Consider the following 16,728-nt stretch of genomic DNA (forward strand, 5'->3'; position numbering starts at 1 on the left):
TCCAAATCGCAAAATGGTTTTGGTACTTTGAGAAAAGTAATTTTACGGTCATAATCACTGTAATTTTCCGAATCGCAGAGCTTGCAACCGCAAAATCATTTTGTACATATGCCTCAAGAGAGAGAACAAAATACCACTTGAAAATGTCGGAACACAGTAAACACGAAACAAGACAGAGCCAACTGCGTGAGGTCCATACATCCTCAAGGTGAAATCCCAAGTGTGCCTGCAAAGGTGACCCCAAAAAGTGTCTTCAATGACAAACACATGACATAGGACAGACATGTGCAGCTCATGGAAGAGCATGAGTCTGATACGTCCTCCAGCATGAGACTCCTCAGGAGGCACGCCTCATCACGGCCCAAGTCGGGGTGCTAATACCAAATGAATCAAGTGTAGCTACGATTATTGGGTTAGCTACAGGGTCTTACTGTAGTTGCTGTTGGCTGTCCATGGTGGGTTGGCTGCACATGGTGGATTGGTCACTGATCCTGGTCAAAGGTTGTGTGCAGCACTCAATAGGTGCATTGCCGGTAAATAAAATGCATCATAAAACAAGCATTTGCAATGAGATTGGTCTCGCCTTTGGGACCTTATATGTATTTAGTTATACAGCGCATTAGCCTGGGTGCTGAAACATCTACTGTTCTTTAACATGAGGGAAAGTGAGCATCAAACTGCGTGACACGCTAGCTGGAAAATGGTATAGGCCAAAGCTCTGTTTTTAATATAAAATCAGGGCCTTCGCTGGTCACATCACTGAAAAGACAAGATTTGAAAAAAATATTATTGTCTTCGGGAGCTCGTGGAAGACAAATTCTATGGACTGGAATCTAGAGAATGCTAAAGTGATTCTGGTATTTTACTGACCTCTGCTGGTCGTTTTCTATCAAGAAAGTTAAATAGAGGCAGTTGCCAGAAAAATGAAAAAACGAAAGTCCGTCAGCAGAAAGCAAATCTGGTATTTTACTGACTTCTGCTGGTTGTTTTCTATCAAGACAGTTAAATAGAGTCAATTGAACAGAAAAAAAACTCCCTAAGCGGAAGAAGACAAGTCCTAGGGATGATCTCCATAGCCCACAATGTACATACTCATATAATAAGTATATAATAAGTATTTACTAAAGTATATACAAGAGGTCTCGAATGCTCGACCTAAAAACTGAGAAATTTGCAGTCTTCTATAACTGGGATTTGTCACTTCCACCCAAATGTGAGTGTGTCATTTGTTGAGACACACATGGATACCATTTGTGGCGCAGAAGATTTTGGAGCGCTCTAGCTCAGTTTCGATTCCATGTCCCATGTAGCAGCATCTGGGACCTGAGCATCAGGCGCCCGGTGGTCATTTTACCTTTGTCTGAATCCTAGCTGCTGCCTACAGTCATCCAAGAGACCTACCCTCAAGGTAAAGGACTGAACAAATATGGCGTGGACTCCTGGACAGCCATGTCCACAGAAGCGCCCAGTGACAGATCCCAATGCAAAATGGTGTTGTGTCAGTGCCTGCTCTTTACACACCCCTACGAGCAACTGGCCATTCCCTGTGTGCTGTGTTTGTGTCTATAATCAGTAGTGTCCCCCATAAGGACGATTGTACTGTGTGTCTTGAATACAACATCAGCCGGCGAGTGAGTGCTCCTTTCTACATGTCAAGGTTGACAATGCTATGGAAGATGTGCCCTGCACAGATCGTGTGTGCTTGCTCACACCACTGAAGAATTTCAATCACAATCTGCCATTTCTGTGAGGTCCAGGCTCAAAGTACAGATGTGCATGGGTGTGTTCTGTGGGTGTTTTTTAATTTCTAGGTACAACCAGCTGCCTGGACAATTGATTGTGGGATCTGGTGAAGCCGTAGATATATACCAAATCTGTGTGTAGCGTCCTCATCAGCAAATCTTCCTTTGCGGGTTGGAAACCACAGAGAACGCCTGAGTAGTGGGTTTTTGGGATCTAGTCAAGATCTCAGTAGCCGGTGATCAAACCCCTAAACTAAGTCCCCTTGGACCGAGGGACGCTGTAAAACTAAGTCATAGGTAGATATATATCACAACACACTGGGGTAACATTTTCCAGGCACACAAATTTGTTGGGGAACAGGAACACAACGACATCCAGAGATTGTTGAGGACATGAGACATCGAGGCTGTAGGATAGCACCCCTAATGGACATAAACACTATTGCAAGTGCAGCATCTTACAGTGTGATTAAAACAGAACTATTGGGGTTATGCCCCTGCTCTAGGTGGCGCTACAGCTATCTGGCTGTGCATTCTACTTGCCACTTTTCTACCTCTTTTTTATGTAATGAATGACTTCTGGTCAAACATGATAACTGGCTGAACAGCAGCCTTTATTGAGTGATATTACTTTGTGTCCTATAGTATTTAAGCCCCAAGCCCTCTCCACCTCCTAAAGGGAGCCTAGTTTTCTCCCCTGCTCACTTGGGAATCCTTGGCATTGCCCCTTGCAGGCTTGTACCAAGAGGCAACCAAAGAGCCCAATATTCTAATTCTGAAGGAGAAAATCGCAAACATAACCTGTATCACCCCACACAACACATCTTTAGAGAATAGAAAGGAGAGGTCATTTCAGAGCCACAGTACCTTCTTCGCTCCCATCAAGGCTGCTTTCTGTAGCTTGCTGTAGCAGTACTTGGCGTAGGTACTTATGGCCACTCCTGCAAGGGAACAGAAATAGGAGAAACATATTAAACCATGGACTCCAGGCCTCGAGAGGCAAAGATATATTTAGACACATCCCCAAGAGGAGGGCTCTTTCTAGTAGCAAAGGGTGTTCTCAACTTGGTGCATCAAATCAATGAATGTAAGAGTTGCTTTCAATGTAGCGTGGGAGTAAACCTAGTCTGTTCCTTAATATATGCTGAGTTCCCACGCGCTATTCTATATCCAACACTGTGTGATTTCACAAGTAGACAATCACCACACACTTCTTCAAACACAGCCTGATCAGCTGCAGACCACCAATGAATGAAGCCTTGTTTCCAGATGCACCCATTTCAACAAAAAACACAAGTTTCCCAAGAGCCCAAAGTTCATGTTCTGTAAATAGCAGCAATACCAGTGGAACGTTCCCGAAACAAGCATCAACAGATCTTTCTTTCAACCTTTGTTCTTTTAAATGAATCTCACTGCATGTATTGGGCCTGTTAACTTAATGTTTATTATGCTGATGCGAAGTTCTTTTCTATATAGCACATCAAACTGCACTTCTGCCATTACTAAGCACTTGTAAATAACAAATGTTACTATTACCCAATTTCTCAGTTCAATATAACAACTTTAGATTTGAAACTTGGATCTCCAGGACACCTCATTTTGTCAGCAGCAAATGTTCCTAGGCCACTCTGTGAACTGATGAATGACTGAGTGGTTTATGTTGCCGGCCATAAGGAGCTCAAAACTCTTGGAAAGAGCAAGAGTGGTATACGTTTCCAACTTGTTGCCTTCCAAGTTTTCGTATTCACGTGTGAGGTGAGTGCTCAACATGGAAAGAGATATTTCAAGTTCCCCCTATATTGTTAATCTTTGTAGACCAGGACCCCTTTAGATAGGTCTAACTTTCTGTCACTCTACAATTACATCCAGTAGTCGTCAAGCAAGAGAACTATGGAGGCAAAAGCCGAGAAGAGAGAGAAGGAAGGACTATGACAAGAAAGGCTACACTTTGGCGTGATGTAGAATACCAGTAAGACATGGGGACATGGGCGGCTGTTTGGACTGTAGTGTACTTTGAATGGTTCTGCGTCATATGCACAGACGAATGTGAGAGGATCTTCGTCAACGTAAACCAGTATTTCACAACATAAAGAGTTAGACAACTTCAGTGTGCAACAGATATAAACACCTTTCTTTCCTGTCACAGGTCCATCATAATCAAAGAGATTTGGTTGTGGTCTCATGCCGGATTATGCAAGAGGATTGGTGGTTAACGATGGGAATGATTGCCAAGATACCAGAAAGCAGAATATTTCAGACTGAATTTATCAGCAATCAAACGTGGCGAGCAGCCAGATCCGCTGTTCCGAGCGGTGAGCGAGCACCAGATAATTTGAGGTTGCTTCATTAAGGGTGCTGCAATGTTCATTTGATGTCATGCTGTTGTATCCCTCAGCACTCAAGACTTAATCGCCTGAAGAGGGACAATCCATAGACGCACAGGAGGGCAATGGGACCAATGGGATGCTGGATCAACCTGTCTTACTTGTGATGATGGGGTTGGTTTTACAGGATACAACTCTGGTTTAACTTGTCATGATGGATCTGTCAACTATAGTAGTCACCGGCTCTGCGGGGGTCTCTCTTTGGGGTTCACTCTTGTCTGGATCTTGTCCTTCATGGCAAGCAGGACTCAGAAGCTGGCACTTGGCTCCCATGTGGCAAGTGTGTGTCATACACTACTGGATCTGTGCCCACCTCCCATGTCAGTCATTCTGTATGAAGAACCACTGGGAGATGACATCTACAGGCACGGCCCATGGTGCCAAGTACTCATGATCTGGGCTACGACTAGACACCCTCTAGGGCAGCTGCACCCATCAATTCATTGGTCACCGGTGCAATTACAAACCATTAACAAATCACCCGACTTTGCTTTACCAGGAGCATGACCCTTCTACACCATGGGGACGTGTCTGGATTGTTGGGTTTTTCCCCCCAGGGATGGCTGCATGACACCACAATTAGGCGTCCCTTTTGCGTTTGTCAGACAGGTTCACTTAATAGGTGTCGTAAAGGAAGAAGCATTAAGTGGTTGGCAATTTAGTCATCATTGAATCAATCTTTATTTTACTCAATTGACATCAGCAATCATAAAGGTACAATATAAAATAACCTAACAAGTATAATAAGCACATCAATTATTATCATTTCATATAATAAGTTCCATATGGATTCAGTCTCAAGCTTGGGCATGGTACACAGCTATTAAGAATCTCCAGACATACCAGCAAACAGTAAAATTATTTTAAAATTGTGAGAGTGGGAGAGTGAGAGTGGGTTTCACTTGGTTAAAATTCCTATATACAAGTAATGGGCGAATATACTTATGTCGCAAATTGGCCCATTTAGGACAAATTAATACGATATGTAAAGTTTCTAGTGCAGAGTACTCATCGCATGAAAATATGGGAGGGTCTTGTGGCTTATGTCAGCCTGCTACAAGTTGCAAAACCATGTTCAAACGAAAATAGGTTACAAATCTTCTGTTGTTAACTGGCATATCCAATGTTAAATAAAATTCAATTTTCTCAATCGATTTGACCATAGCGCAGTGTGTACAGCAAAGTTTACGCTGACAGTCTAGCATTCTAGCTTCTTGGGTAAACTTCTAAAAAAGCTCTCCTGACTCCTGCAATATCCGATTAGGAAATTTGCTCTGGCAAGTTAAAAACATGCGATAGGCCCAGATTTGACAGGGTAGTTTTTATATGTCTCAGCCATGGTATACACAAGCTATAGTTCAAATTCAAATAATCTCTTAATATTAATCTGTTAAAATCTAGTTCATATAGAGCACCATAAAAGTATAGGGCGCAAGCGTATACAGCCAGCCATATAACCTGCCCCTATCTCTTCATGTGCTATTTCGGTAGGGACATTCTGTGGGATTCGTAACAATTTCCTTAGATATTTATTTTCTGCTGTTTGTTTTGAAATGGCAGATTTATATCCCCAGATTTTCGCCCCATAAGTAACTGTAGGGACTCACTTAGCGTTATAGAGGCGTAATATGGACTTTATGTGACTAAAGCCTAAACACCAAGAAAAAGCTTTGATGCTGAAAGTAATCCTATTATATGGCTGCATATGTGATTCGAGTAACTGCTCCCGGGACATTTTATCGTCCAACAGTATGCCTTAGTAGTTGAACCTATCCACCTTGCCGATAGTTTTAGCTTTTACATATTTTCTAGTCTTACTGCTTCTGGGTCCAAATGCCATAGTATGTGATTTTGAATATATATATATATTTTTTAAACTTTATTTTTCCAATTTTTGCAAAATACAACAGTCAAATCCCCCCTCCCCCCACATAGGCATCAACTAAATCAGTATTGCACAGATCGATGGACTCATTATGGCACTTCCTGGATTAAGACCACAACCGGAATAATTTATTTTTAACCCCAAATTTTCAATAAAATCATGAAAATGGCTTAGTAGAAGTTGCAGGCCATTTGCTGTCCGGTAAATAAGAACAGATTCATCCGCACACAACATAGCGGGAACCGTTCTATGTCCAATTCTCAGCGCATCTATGCAATCATCCCTTAAAAACTGATCTGATTAAATTTAGGTATAAAATAAAAAGAAAAGGTGCTAAAATTAATATTAGTCGTCATTCAGTTTTAGTGTTTACAAACCGCACAGCCAGTTTTCTACCCCACTACTGTTCCCTCTACCACCAATTGCCCCACCTGCTGTGCTGTACTGGATTAGTTCGTCTTCGGCTGGGTCAGCACAGTACTTGTAGAATATATCCAACTCTCCACCTTTGTTTCACTTCATGCACACCACCTCGCTATAGAATACCCTCCACTCTCCATGCACATGCCGACGCGGAACCAATCAATCTTGGGTAGCCCAACTCAACTCCAAGGCATTTCTCCTTTCAAGCGACATCTATGGGCCTGGTTGCTCGTGGCCCCAGTCAGATGCAAGTATCACACCTGATAAAATCGACACCGAGGTGTTTGGAATGTATAGGATTGGATAATTCCTTGCTTATTCCAACTTTTATGTTTAGGAATAACGTGTGGATTTTGGTGCTTGCCATACAAAAAATGTGCATATCCTGATGAATATCGGGCCTTTCTCCCTGATGAAATTCAACATAGGGTTCAAACTTCATAACACTTGGTAATTATGGGGTGCAATGAACATCTCACCATCTGTTTGCTCGGGGATTTTAACAGAAGACCTGTAATCAGGCATTAAGTGTATCAGCCTGCCCGGGGACGGATGCAGACAGGCTGGTGCTCACCCATGCCAACAAGGCCTACACAAGGCTGTTTGCCTCGATGTTTGCGCAATAACCCATGTACCTAGTTGCTCACTTTGGCCGGGGATTCTTTACACTACAGTGCCCATGCCAAGCGACAGGATGAGGACTGGGCATCACTGTCGTTTGTCACAAGCGCAAACACAGCACCTTAGACCAGGCACACAAAGGAACAGCAAGAAAGAGAACCCTTCAAGGACAAACAGGAGAAGGACAGTTGTCCTCCATATAAAAGGCTAAAAGTCATGGATGTGCAAGGATCCTCATATGTTGGCCAGTCCTGACTTTGAAATGGATATTTGTTGCAAAATAATGCAATGCATAAAAAAGCGAGGTAAGTGGCGGCCATGTTTTTAGGTCATATCGTTTTTACACATCGAACGTAGCCATTCGCTGATTTTTACACAAAATCAGGCTAAAAAAAAGTTTGAAGATTGCAGTGCCAGGCGTGACGGAAAGAAAAGACGTGCCCAATCCACTGGGATCCTGACATGGAGAAGAGCTAATTAGTAGATGTATGGCCACTGAGTGAGAGGAAGAAAGATACTCCACGTGACGCCAAGGACCGTGGTCTCCATCAGTGAGTGTCTTCATGCTACAGAAGACATAGTTACACAAGGTAAGAGGAGTCTGGCAAAACAGCCAAAAGCATCATCTCCCAGCAGAGCAGCCTGTCAGATTCAACAGTGCCAGGTGACCCTGGGTCATGAAAGTAGTGCACCAGCTTAAACATCATGGAAGAGCCTTGTAAACTAGACAGAGGCAATGAGGCACCATGCAGAGGCTCAAGATGGGATCCAAATGCGAGAAGTCAAGCACACTCAAGGTGATGGAAGGATGCACGAAATAAATATATCCACTGTAAATCACTCAGGGTATCATACTGACTCATCCTTCTTCTGCTCACCTCAGATTAGACCAGCCATATGCAAACCAGTCTTGCAAAGCCAGGTCCTCTCACATGGAACCTGGGGCCGGGTTTGCCCCGATGAGCCTTCTTCAGGGCAGTGCCGCTTGGTTTGAGTGGCACAGAGACCAAGGGATACCAGGGCACGTCTCCCCAAAGCGGTGGTTCTGGTTTGCTTGGTAATTTCTTTGAGATGTTGGGGTTCTTTGTCACCGGGAATAGAGTTTCACGTAACGCATGGATCGCAGTTGGCAAAGGTCATGTCACTTTCGCAAGTAGTGAGAGGCTGTGAGAATGAAATGACAGGATAAGGAGTCTGCACCGATTCAATAAGTTACTTGTTCGCTTCTTTAAAGAGTTTGAGGCACTATACAACCACAAAAATAGAACAACAATAACATAATACACAAAAACAGAAAAACAATGACATAATACCGACAATGTATTGGCGGGACCCGAGAGGGTCCTACCATTGCACAATGCAGTGAGCTGTAAACTCGAGGCTGTGGTGTTCCACAAACTTCTCTGGTCCGACGAGGCGCTAGAGACCCGCAGGCGCCCAGGTTGGCGCTGGACCAAAACAATGGAAGCGGGGAAAACCTGGGCCCCGAATGCCACCAGGCAGAGAGAGCGCACGCAGGGCGCTCCTGGGAGTGACAGGCGGCGGCGCGCGGCAGGGGAGACCACAGAGGAGCTGTCACCTTAAAACATCCAACGCGGCAGATGTGTCAAGCGCGCTGCGTGGAAAGGGCCCGTTCATTATTAATGCTGAGCGAGGGTTTCCGCCGAGCGGGTATACTGCGTGGAGCACAATCCCGGCCTGATGACGGCAACGAAGAGCTAAGTAAATGTAAAATGTAAATGTATTTGAGCTTATATAGCGCACAGCTACCCGCAGTGGGTTTCCCAGCGCTTGCTTAGGGAACCCGTCCTGGTATTCCCCTGTGGGATAACCCCGGCAGGGTATCCACAAGGTGAAAGCCAGGCATCCCGCCGCGAGGGGCCGTTGTGAGAGATTAAGCAAGCTATTGCCCAGAGTCGCAGAGTGTGAACCCGTGAGTCGAGAAGGCACCGGAGCGAGAATTATCGAGTCCATGGAATTTTTTTAGCCCAAGACCCGCTGAGGCAGGGAATTGAACCCTGGTCCAGGGCCGATCTCAGCTTCGGGTCTGCCGCCTCTAACCCCTGAGCCACACTTCTCCACATGGGCGTCGAGGCGCTGCCCCCGCGGCAGCTGTCAGCACCACCGAGGGGGAGGGGGTCCTTAGCGCCCCGTGGGAGCGGGCACGCGGTGTTTGGACATTTACATGCACCCCTCGCGTGGGAATGTGTAGTATGACCATTTGACCTCATCCTGGGATAGGGCTGAGGTCGCAGTGGCGGCGGGTGGACTTGTAAGGTAGCGGGGCGTAAACTGCTACACCAACCTGTAACAAATGTGCATGAGCTAACCTCCATGTTATCACTCGTCGAAGGGTGCAGACAGACTCCCAGTGATCAACCCGAGCACCACAGCACTCCACTAAACAATGCCACGTGTCCAAAACACACGGATGTGCGCAATCCTGAAACTAATCTGAGGACAAAATATGTGTATAACGTGCAAAGCAGAGCTTGGCAAGCACAGGAAAAGAGCACTGAATGTGGAAACCCAGGACATAAACACAAAGAGAACGCAGCACTATAATACACACAAAGCAGAGAATTAGAATCAGTGGAACAAGTTCCTGCCATTTGATACACTTGGGGTTTTATATTGCCGTATGTACAATGCACCAATTAGCATTTGAGCACAATAGGCCTGTGTTCCAAATTCCCCACCACTGGATAGGGGCCAGGGCTTTAAGTGGGATGAAAAAACCTGGACGGTCTCTCAAAGGGGCTTGGCTGATGCAATTAAGGGCGTGGCTAAAAAACACGTGAGCTAGAAACTTGTACTTAGCATAGTGTGCCTAGGGTGACTAACAGGCCGTAATTTTTGCCGTCTGTCCATTGTCCGTGAAGGGTTCTTTAACGGACGCCATTTGTCTGTAATTTTAACCAGTCGCACCACCCTAAAGCCGGCACAGCTTCCACCCACCTCCCTTCTTGACTCCGATGCTGTTGAGGTCTGGTGTAACACTCCGATGCAGTACCAAAGCTCAGATACCCAGCAGCATTGGAGAGGCACAGCGGGATGGCAACCCTCACACCTTCAGCCCTTGATGAACCTTAAGAGGTGCTTGAAAGTGACAGAGGGAGGGGCTGCAGCTTCAGGAGCAGGGGCATCTATTCAGACGCAAACAGCCCTGAATGCGTCATGTCTCTGCAATTTGTGTGAGACATTCCCTTTCTGTCCAGGGCCCCAAACATCCTAGAACCGGCCCTGATTACACCGTAAATTGTAAACAAACCTCAGTTCTTCAAACATGCAGTCTATGATGTAATAGAATAAAGAAATGGCACAATCGCACCCACACTGATTAACAAAGTATGGAGGACAATCAGTTAAATCAGTTCTCTTAGAGTATCTCCTTTAAGTACTGTATATCACAGTGGGGGATGGCAAAACTAACATTTTGGACAGAGAGCCTGTCTTCTCGTTGTCTTGTCCAGGAGGGGGTGAGGAGCCCTACCCCACCCTGGAAGAGACCAAGATGATACCTGAATACTGCATGCCCACCCCTGTGCCTACCCTGGTGGATCCTGTTCCCCCTCCTGTGATGTCTCCTGCCCCCCCCACCCCCAGTGATGGCTCCTGTCCACCCATGTGGTGGCCCCTGCCTCCCCCCGCCTGTGATGGCCCCTGTCCCCCTCCTGTGGTGGATCCTGTCTCTGCCCTGGGTGGCTTCTGTCCTAGTCCTGGAATGGTCCTAGAGCGAGGGTGAAGTTCTTGATGGGCCTCTTCTCAAAAAGGCTCAGGGATGGGGGGATGGCTGGATGAATTAGTGAAAGGGTGAATGGATGAATGAAAGATTGAATAGATGGATAATGAGAGGATGGATGGATTGATGAGTGAGTGGAAGGATGGAAGAGAGAAAAGGTAAATAGCTGGATATATGGGTGGAAGGGTAGCTAGATGGGTAAAAGGGTGGATGGATGAGTGAAAGAATGGATGAGTGAAAAGGTGGATGATGAGTGAGCGAGTAGGTGGATGAAATGATGGATGGATTGATGAATTGATAAGTGCAATGGTGAATGGATGGACGGATGAGTGAAAAAGTGGGTGTAAGGATGGGTGAGTGAGTGAAAGGGAGGGTAGATGGACAAAGGATGAATAGATGAGTGAAAGGATAAATGGATGAGAGAAAGGATGGATGAGTGATAGGGTCAATGGATGGATTCATGAGTTGCTGAGTAGATGGATGGGTGGGTGGATGGATGGAAGGAAGGAAGGATTGCTAAGTGAAAGGGTCGATGGAGAGAGAAAGGGAGGATGGATGGATGACTGAAAGGGTGGATGGGTGGAAGAATGAGTGACTGGGTGGAAGGATGAGTGAAAGGGTAAATGGATGGATGAGTGAATGGATGGATGGGTAGAAGAGTGGATGGATAGGATGAAAGGGTGGATGGATGGATAATGGATGGATGAGTGAAAGGATGAATGAAGAGATGGATGAGTGAAATGATAGATGGAAGGATACATGATGGATAGGTTTGCAAATGGTTGAATATGTTTGGGTATGGCTGGGCTTACTTATATACTATTGGGCGGCCTCTGATGTGTCTGTAAAACTGATCCAATTGTCCTGAAGTTTTGTCCTGAATTTGACCTCCCGTCCTGAATTTGTGTCCTGAATTTTGACCCTATGTCCTAATTTTTACACTCACCGTCCTGAATTTGCACCAATGCCAGTTGGTCACCCGAAGTGTGCCGTTTGACTGGTATTTTGCTGCTTCGGTCACTGCATCCAGATATGTGATACAACAAGTAAAATTATACTTACAAACAAGCCAGGAGGACTATTGGCGGTATCATAGGTTAAGTTACAGAAAATAAATAAGCAACTATGGCTTTGTTGTATAGCATATTGAAAATGCTTCCGTTCTGACATGTTGGGACTGTGAAAGAACTATAACGAGTCTCGTTGAAGTTACATCAAACCGTGGTACTACTGCAAAGTTAAGAGCGCAATAGGAACCCGTCTCATCATCTGCATTTAAGAAGTGCCGGTGCTGAGTACCGGCGAGACCAAGCCCACTTAAAGCCCTGACACTGGAGCACTTTAACTCCTTAACCGCGGAGCAAATTCTGCCACGGTGCGGAAGTTCCATTGAGTGGGCGGGGCCGTGTCGGCCAACGGATGTGCGCAGCACTACTGAGGTAGTGCTTGCGACGGCCGTTGGCCAACGCGCGCACACAACGGGTTAAATGCAGAGATTACTGCTGGCACACAACACTGTAGAGTGCCAAGCCCATCTCATGTATTACTACTGATGTAGAGGTGAGCACTGCCGCATCACGTGTGGCAAAAAAACCAGTCCCAGTGCATGCAGAGCGCACAAGAGCACGAATCATGAGGCCCAGCGAAAACATGGCCTCTAGTGGTGCTGCAAGCCCCCCGGCACCACCCACTACTTTCAGGAGTAGGACTCTGAGTAATGCGTAATCGCATTGTAACTACCCTCGAACTTTTTCAAACATTTCACTCAGCGATCTTCTACATATACTAATGCTGCGAGGCAGTCATAAAGCAACGGACAGCGCCATGAAAACTCATTAAACAAAATACGATGTTAGCTGGTTTTATTGCCGAACTCCACATAACTCGTTAAGTCAACCTCAATCAAATAAAAACATAAGTCATCCCTGCAGGGATGCTTATGTGCGACTTTGAACTCACACTGATGAGTGCAGCAGCCCATTCACCGAATGATCATACCAGTTCACTTACAAATTACAATACCGCTCAATTACAACACCTGAAGGGTTTGATCACTCTTTGCACAAGCATTCCACTATGTACCTAACCGCTTCGAAGTAGGTCGAGGCGCAGGGAGGAGCTATACTAGACCTAAAATAAAACCTGCCTTTTCCCAAAGCACTCTTTGGCAACTACCTGCAGTTGTGGGACACTACCCCTGCGGCTCAAGTAGTGCTTGTCCCTACACAAGTGTATATAAAACCATTGCACTAACCGACTCCTTCATGTGGGAGCTTACGTGTCACACGAACTGCAACAGCACTAACTGCATCTACCTGCTGATCTGCCCATGTGCAATATACTATGTGGGAATGACGACACGCACTATAAATACACGCATTTCTGAGCACCGCAGTAACTTCCAGTGTAAAAAGACCAATACCAAGATGTGTAAACATTACTTGGAGCAAAGCCACACTGCTGATTCCCTTAAGTGGTTAGTCTTGGAAGCTAACCCTAAGGCAGTGGTCTTCAAAGTGTGGGGCGCGACCCCCAGGGGGGCCGTGGAGTGATTGAATGGGGGTCGCGCATTCCTGGTCACACTTCTGCCATCGGACAACAAGGGATTCAGGCCCCTCCTCCCCCGTAGTGTCCCAGCTCGAGCTGCTGTGGGCTCCGCTGGGCTGTGTCTGCAGTCTTAGCTCCAGCACAGCCTGGCACGCCAGAGTTTTTCACAGGTCGTTAAAGACCATATGTATATTTACATATGTGCTGTAAAAGTGTAGGCACTGCCTGCTGAGCTATGTTTTGACTAGTGGCCATTCTGAAATGCGGCTTTAGAGCCCGACCTTCCTAAAGTTCCTTAATGGAATACCTGAACTGCATATCGGCAACAAAAAAAACACAACCAAGTTAAAGATGTTTTTTCCTCTCGAAGATGCATGATTAGAATGCAAGACATTACAACACTTAATATATAATATTTACATTATAATTACCAGGCAGAGGCTATGGGTTTATGCCACAATGGAGGAGTTTTCGCCATATGTTAAGATAATAGCCCTTTATCTACTGTGGGCATTCAGAATATCAGAAAGCAGTGTCCCAAATGAAATACGTGTTGCTAGGAAACATTTTGCAGCGTTAAGAATATTAGTGGGCTTGCAAACAGCTTTGTACAAAACAGAAATTGTTGATGACATTAGCAAATTGTAACCTATCACCGACTGCATAACTTGGCCTTGAATCCTAAACACAAACACTAATTGTGTTAATTTATACATTTTGTGAGAAAATATTGCATAATTATTTAAAACTGCATTGAGTTATACTTCTGACCCTTCAGTAAAAGAGATCACCCTGGTCTCAATGTCAAAGACTTATTCCCCACCATTACTTTATTTTCTGCATGGAGGATCAACAAGCATTGGCATAGCCAATAGGTCTCGCTTTTGGGACCTTATAAGTATTTAGTTATGCAGCACAATATCCTTGGTGCAATAACATCAATTATTGCATGGCTAAAAACTTATAAGGTCCCAAAGGCGAGACCTATTGGCTATTCCAAGGCTCGTTTTTCTAGTTCCAGCACCCCCTGGGCACCAACTCTGCCTATTCCTTACATTTGAATTTTACATTTACTGCAGTAGCGTGAGAATGCATTACATGAAAAGAAATATAAAGTAGGGATGCCAGAAGAAAAATACCAGCCATTAAATGGTTAAAGAGCATGCAAAGGCCTCCTCTTGACACTAAATAGGATTGTAAATAAAATCATATACATTCATTCGTAATGTGACTTTTCTGTCTTTGTTCCCTTTAATTATCAGTCATGGATCTTTGAGGCAGCCCTAGAACACAATTAAAAGGGCTTTCTATTTATATTTGTTGTTCCAAGTACGCACAGATGAGTGCTGAAATATACAGCTTTAGGTGACTGCTTATTTTTGTACCGTCTGGGACATCAAAATAATGAGCAGGCAACCCTAACCATAGGACTGGAAGTGTGTTGCAGGATCAGCATAATATTTATTTCCTCCACCCTCAATCCCCGATTAATGTCATAATAGCAATAGTTTAACTTACATCTTAAACCATATGCCGCCATCAATAATATGCTGAGTTACTTCAAGTGTCCTGGAATGCACCCTGCATTCAGAGAACTCACTTCTCATTCTCGCACTTCACGTTCACGCTCACCCTGCACTCACAGCGATCACAATGCACTCACATTGATCACCATGCACTCATATCATTCACCCTCTCACCCTGCACACACAGTGATTACTCTGCACTCGCGTTTTTCACCCTGTACCTCAGCCTGCAGGTGCACTACTGATACACTCACCCTGCACTCATCTGACACCTCATTCACCTGCCCTCTCACTGCTCAATTTGCAACTCGCTCAAACAAGCCCATCACTAACCATGCATTAATTTGTCCCACTCTGCACTTACATCCGCACCAAAATTCATATGGTCCCCTTACTCACCATGCAGTCACACCTCTTTCCCTACTCTCACACTGTTGCATCACTCACCGCGCACTCACATGGTCACTTGTTATCCACAGAGTGCAGAGGGTTAATGTGCCTGCTACAAAGAACATGTACTATGCAGATCAAAGAACTGGGTTTTAGTCTACATGAGCCCCCTCGCGGCCATCGCACGCCAACACAACCTCAACATAATCTCCTACGCCGACGACACCCAGCTGATCCTCTCCCTGACCAACGACCCCGCCGCCGCCAGAGCCAACCTGCACGAAGGGATGAAGGAGGTAGCCGAGTGGATGACGACCAGCTGCCTGAAACTGAACTCAGACAAGACGGAGGTCCTCATCCTGGGCTCCACGCCCACCGCCTGGGACGACTCCTGGTGGCCCCCCGCCCTGGGCACCGCACCCAAACCGACGAACCACGCACGCAACCTGGGCTTCATCCTGGACTCCTCCCTCTCCATGACCAGACAAGTCAACGCCGTCTCCTCGGCGTGTTTCAACATCCTGCGCATGCTACAGAAGATCTTCTGGTGGATCCCCACGGAGACCAGGAAGACCGTCACCCAGGCCCTCGTCACCAGCCGACTGGACTACGGCAACGCCCTCTACGCCGGAACCACCGCCAAGCTCCAGAAGAGACTTCAGCGGATCCAGAACGCCTCAGCCAGACTCATCCTCGACATCCCACGAAACAGCCACATCTCCGGACACCTGAGAGACCTACACTGGCTCCCCGTCAACAAAAGAATCACCTTCCGTCTCCTCACCCACGCACACAAAGCCCTACACGATCAAGGCCCGAGCTACCTCAACAACCGAATCAACTTCTACGCTCCCAAACGCCACCTCCGTTCAGCCAGCCACGCCCTCGCCGCCGTCCCACGCATCCGCAGAGCGACAACAGGAGGAAGGTCCTTCTCCTACCTGGCCGCCAAGACCTGGAACTCCCTCCCTCCCGACCTGCGCCTGACCCAAGACCACCTCTCCTTCAGGAAGAAGCTCAAGACCTGGCTGTTCGAGGAGTAACGGCCCCCCCCCCCCTAAGCGCCTTGAGACCCTACGGGTAAGTAGTGCGCTCTATAAATGTCATGATTGATTGATTGATTGAGTAAACTATGAGTAGCACTATAAAAAAAGTTTGTCAGAAAGGTGCTACAGAGAGATGAGGTGCATTGTTGGTGAGGGGTAGTGAGGGAATTTATGGAGAAGGAGGAAACGGGGGATGGGGCACCAAAAAAGACTTGCGCTGTGTGTGACCAGTGCTAGGGCCAGCCCTGCCTGGGAGTGTAGGCCCCCGCGAAGTTTGGGTCTAGTGGCTCCCCTGCTTCTGCCTATTACTATTATTATTTACATTTGTAGTGTGCTACTGTTACAAAAAGGTGTCCTGGGGCTAATAGCCATCTTCTGCCTGAAGGCAAATGAGAAACATACAGAAGGGGAAGGAGAACCAG

The 16,728-nt window shown here is 46.1% G+C and overlaps 1 protein-coding gene across 1 annotated transcript in view; it reads right to left on the reverse strand.

The window, feature by feature from the left end:
• Nucleotides 1-16,728, reverse strand: part of ARHGAP39 (Rho GTPase activating protein 39) — an 840,128-nt gene that overhangs the window by 194,870 nt on the left and 628,530 nt on the right. The window contains exon 6 of the mRNA XM_086966339.1: nt 2,610-2,683. Within this exon, the coding sequence (XP_086822465.1) occupies nt 2,610-2,683 (74 nt within the window). The remainder of the gene's footprint in view (nt 1-2,609; nt 2,684-16,728) is intronic.

This window comes from Lissotriton vulgaris, chromosome 4_1 (genome assembly GCF_964263255.1).
Source record: "Lissotriton vulgaris chromosome 4_1, aLisVul1.2, whole genome shotgun sequence".
Lineage (NCBI taxonomy): Eukaryota > Metazoa > Chordata > Amphibia > Caudata > Salamandridae > Lissotriton > Lissotriton vulgaris.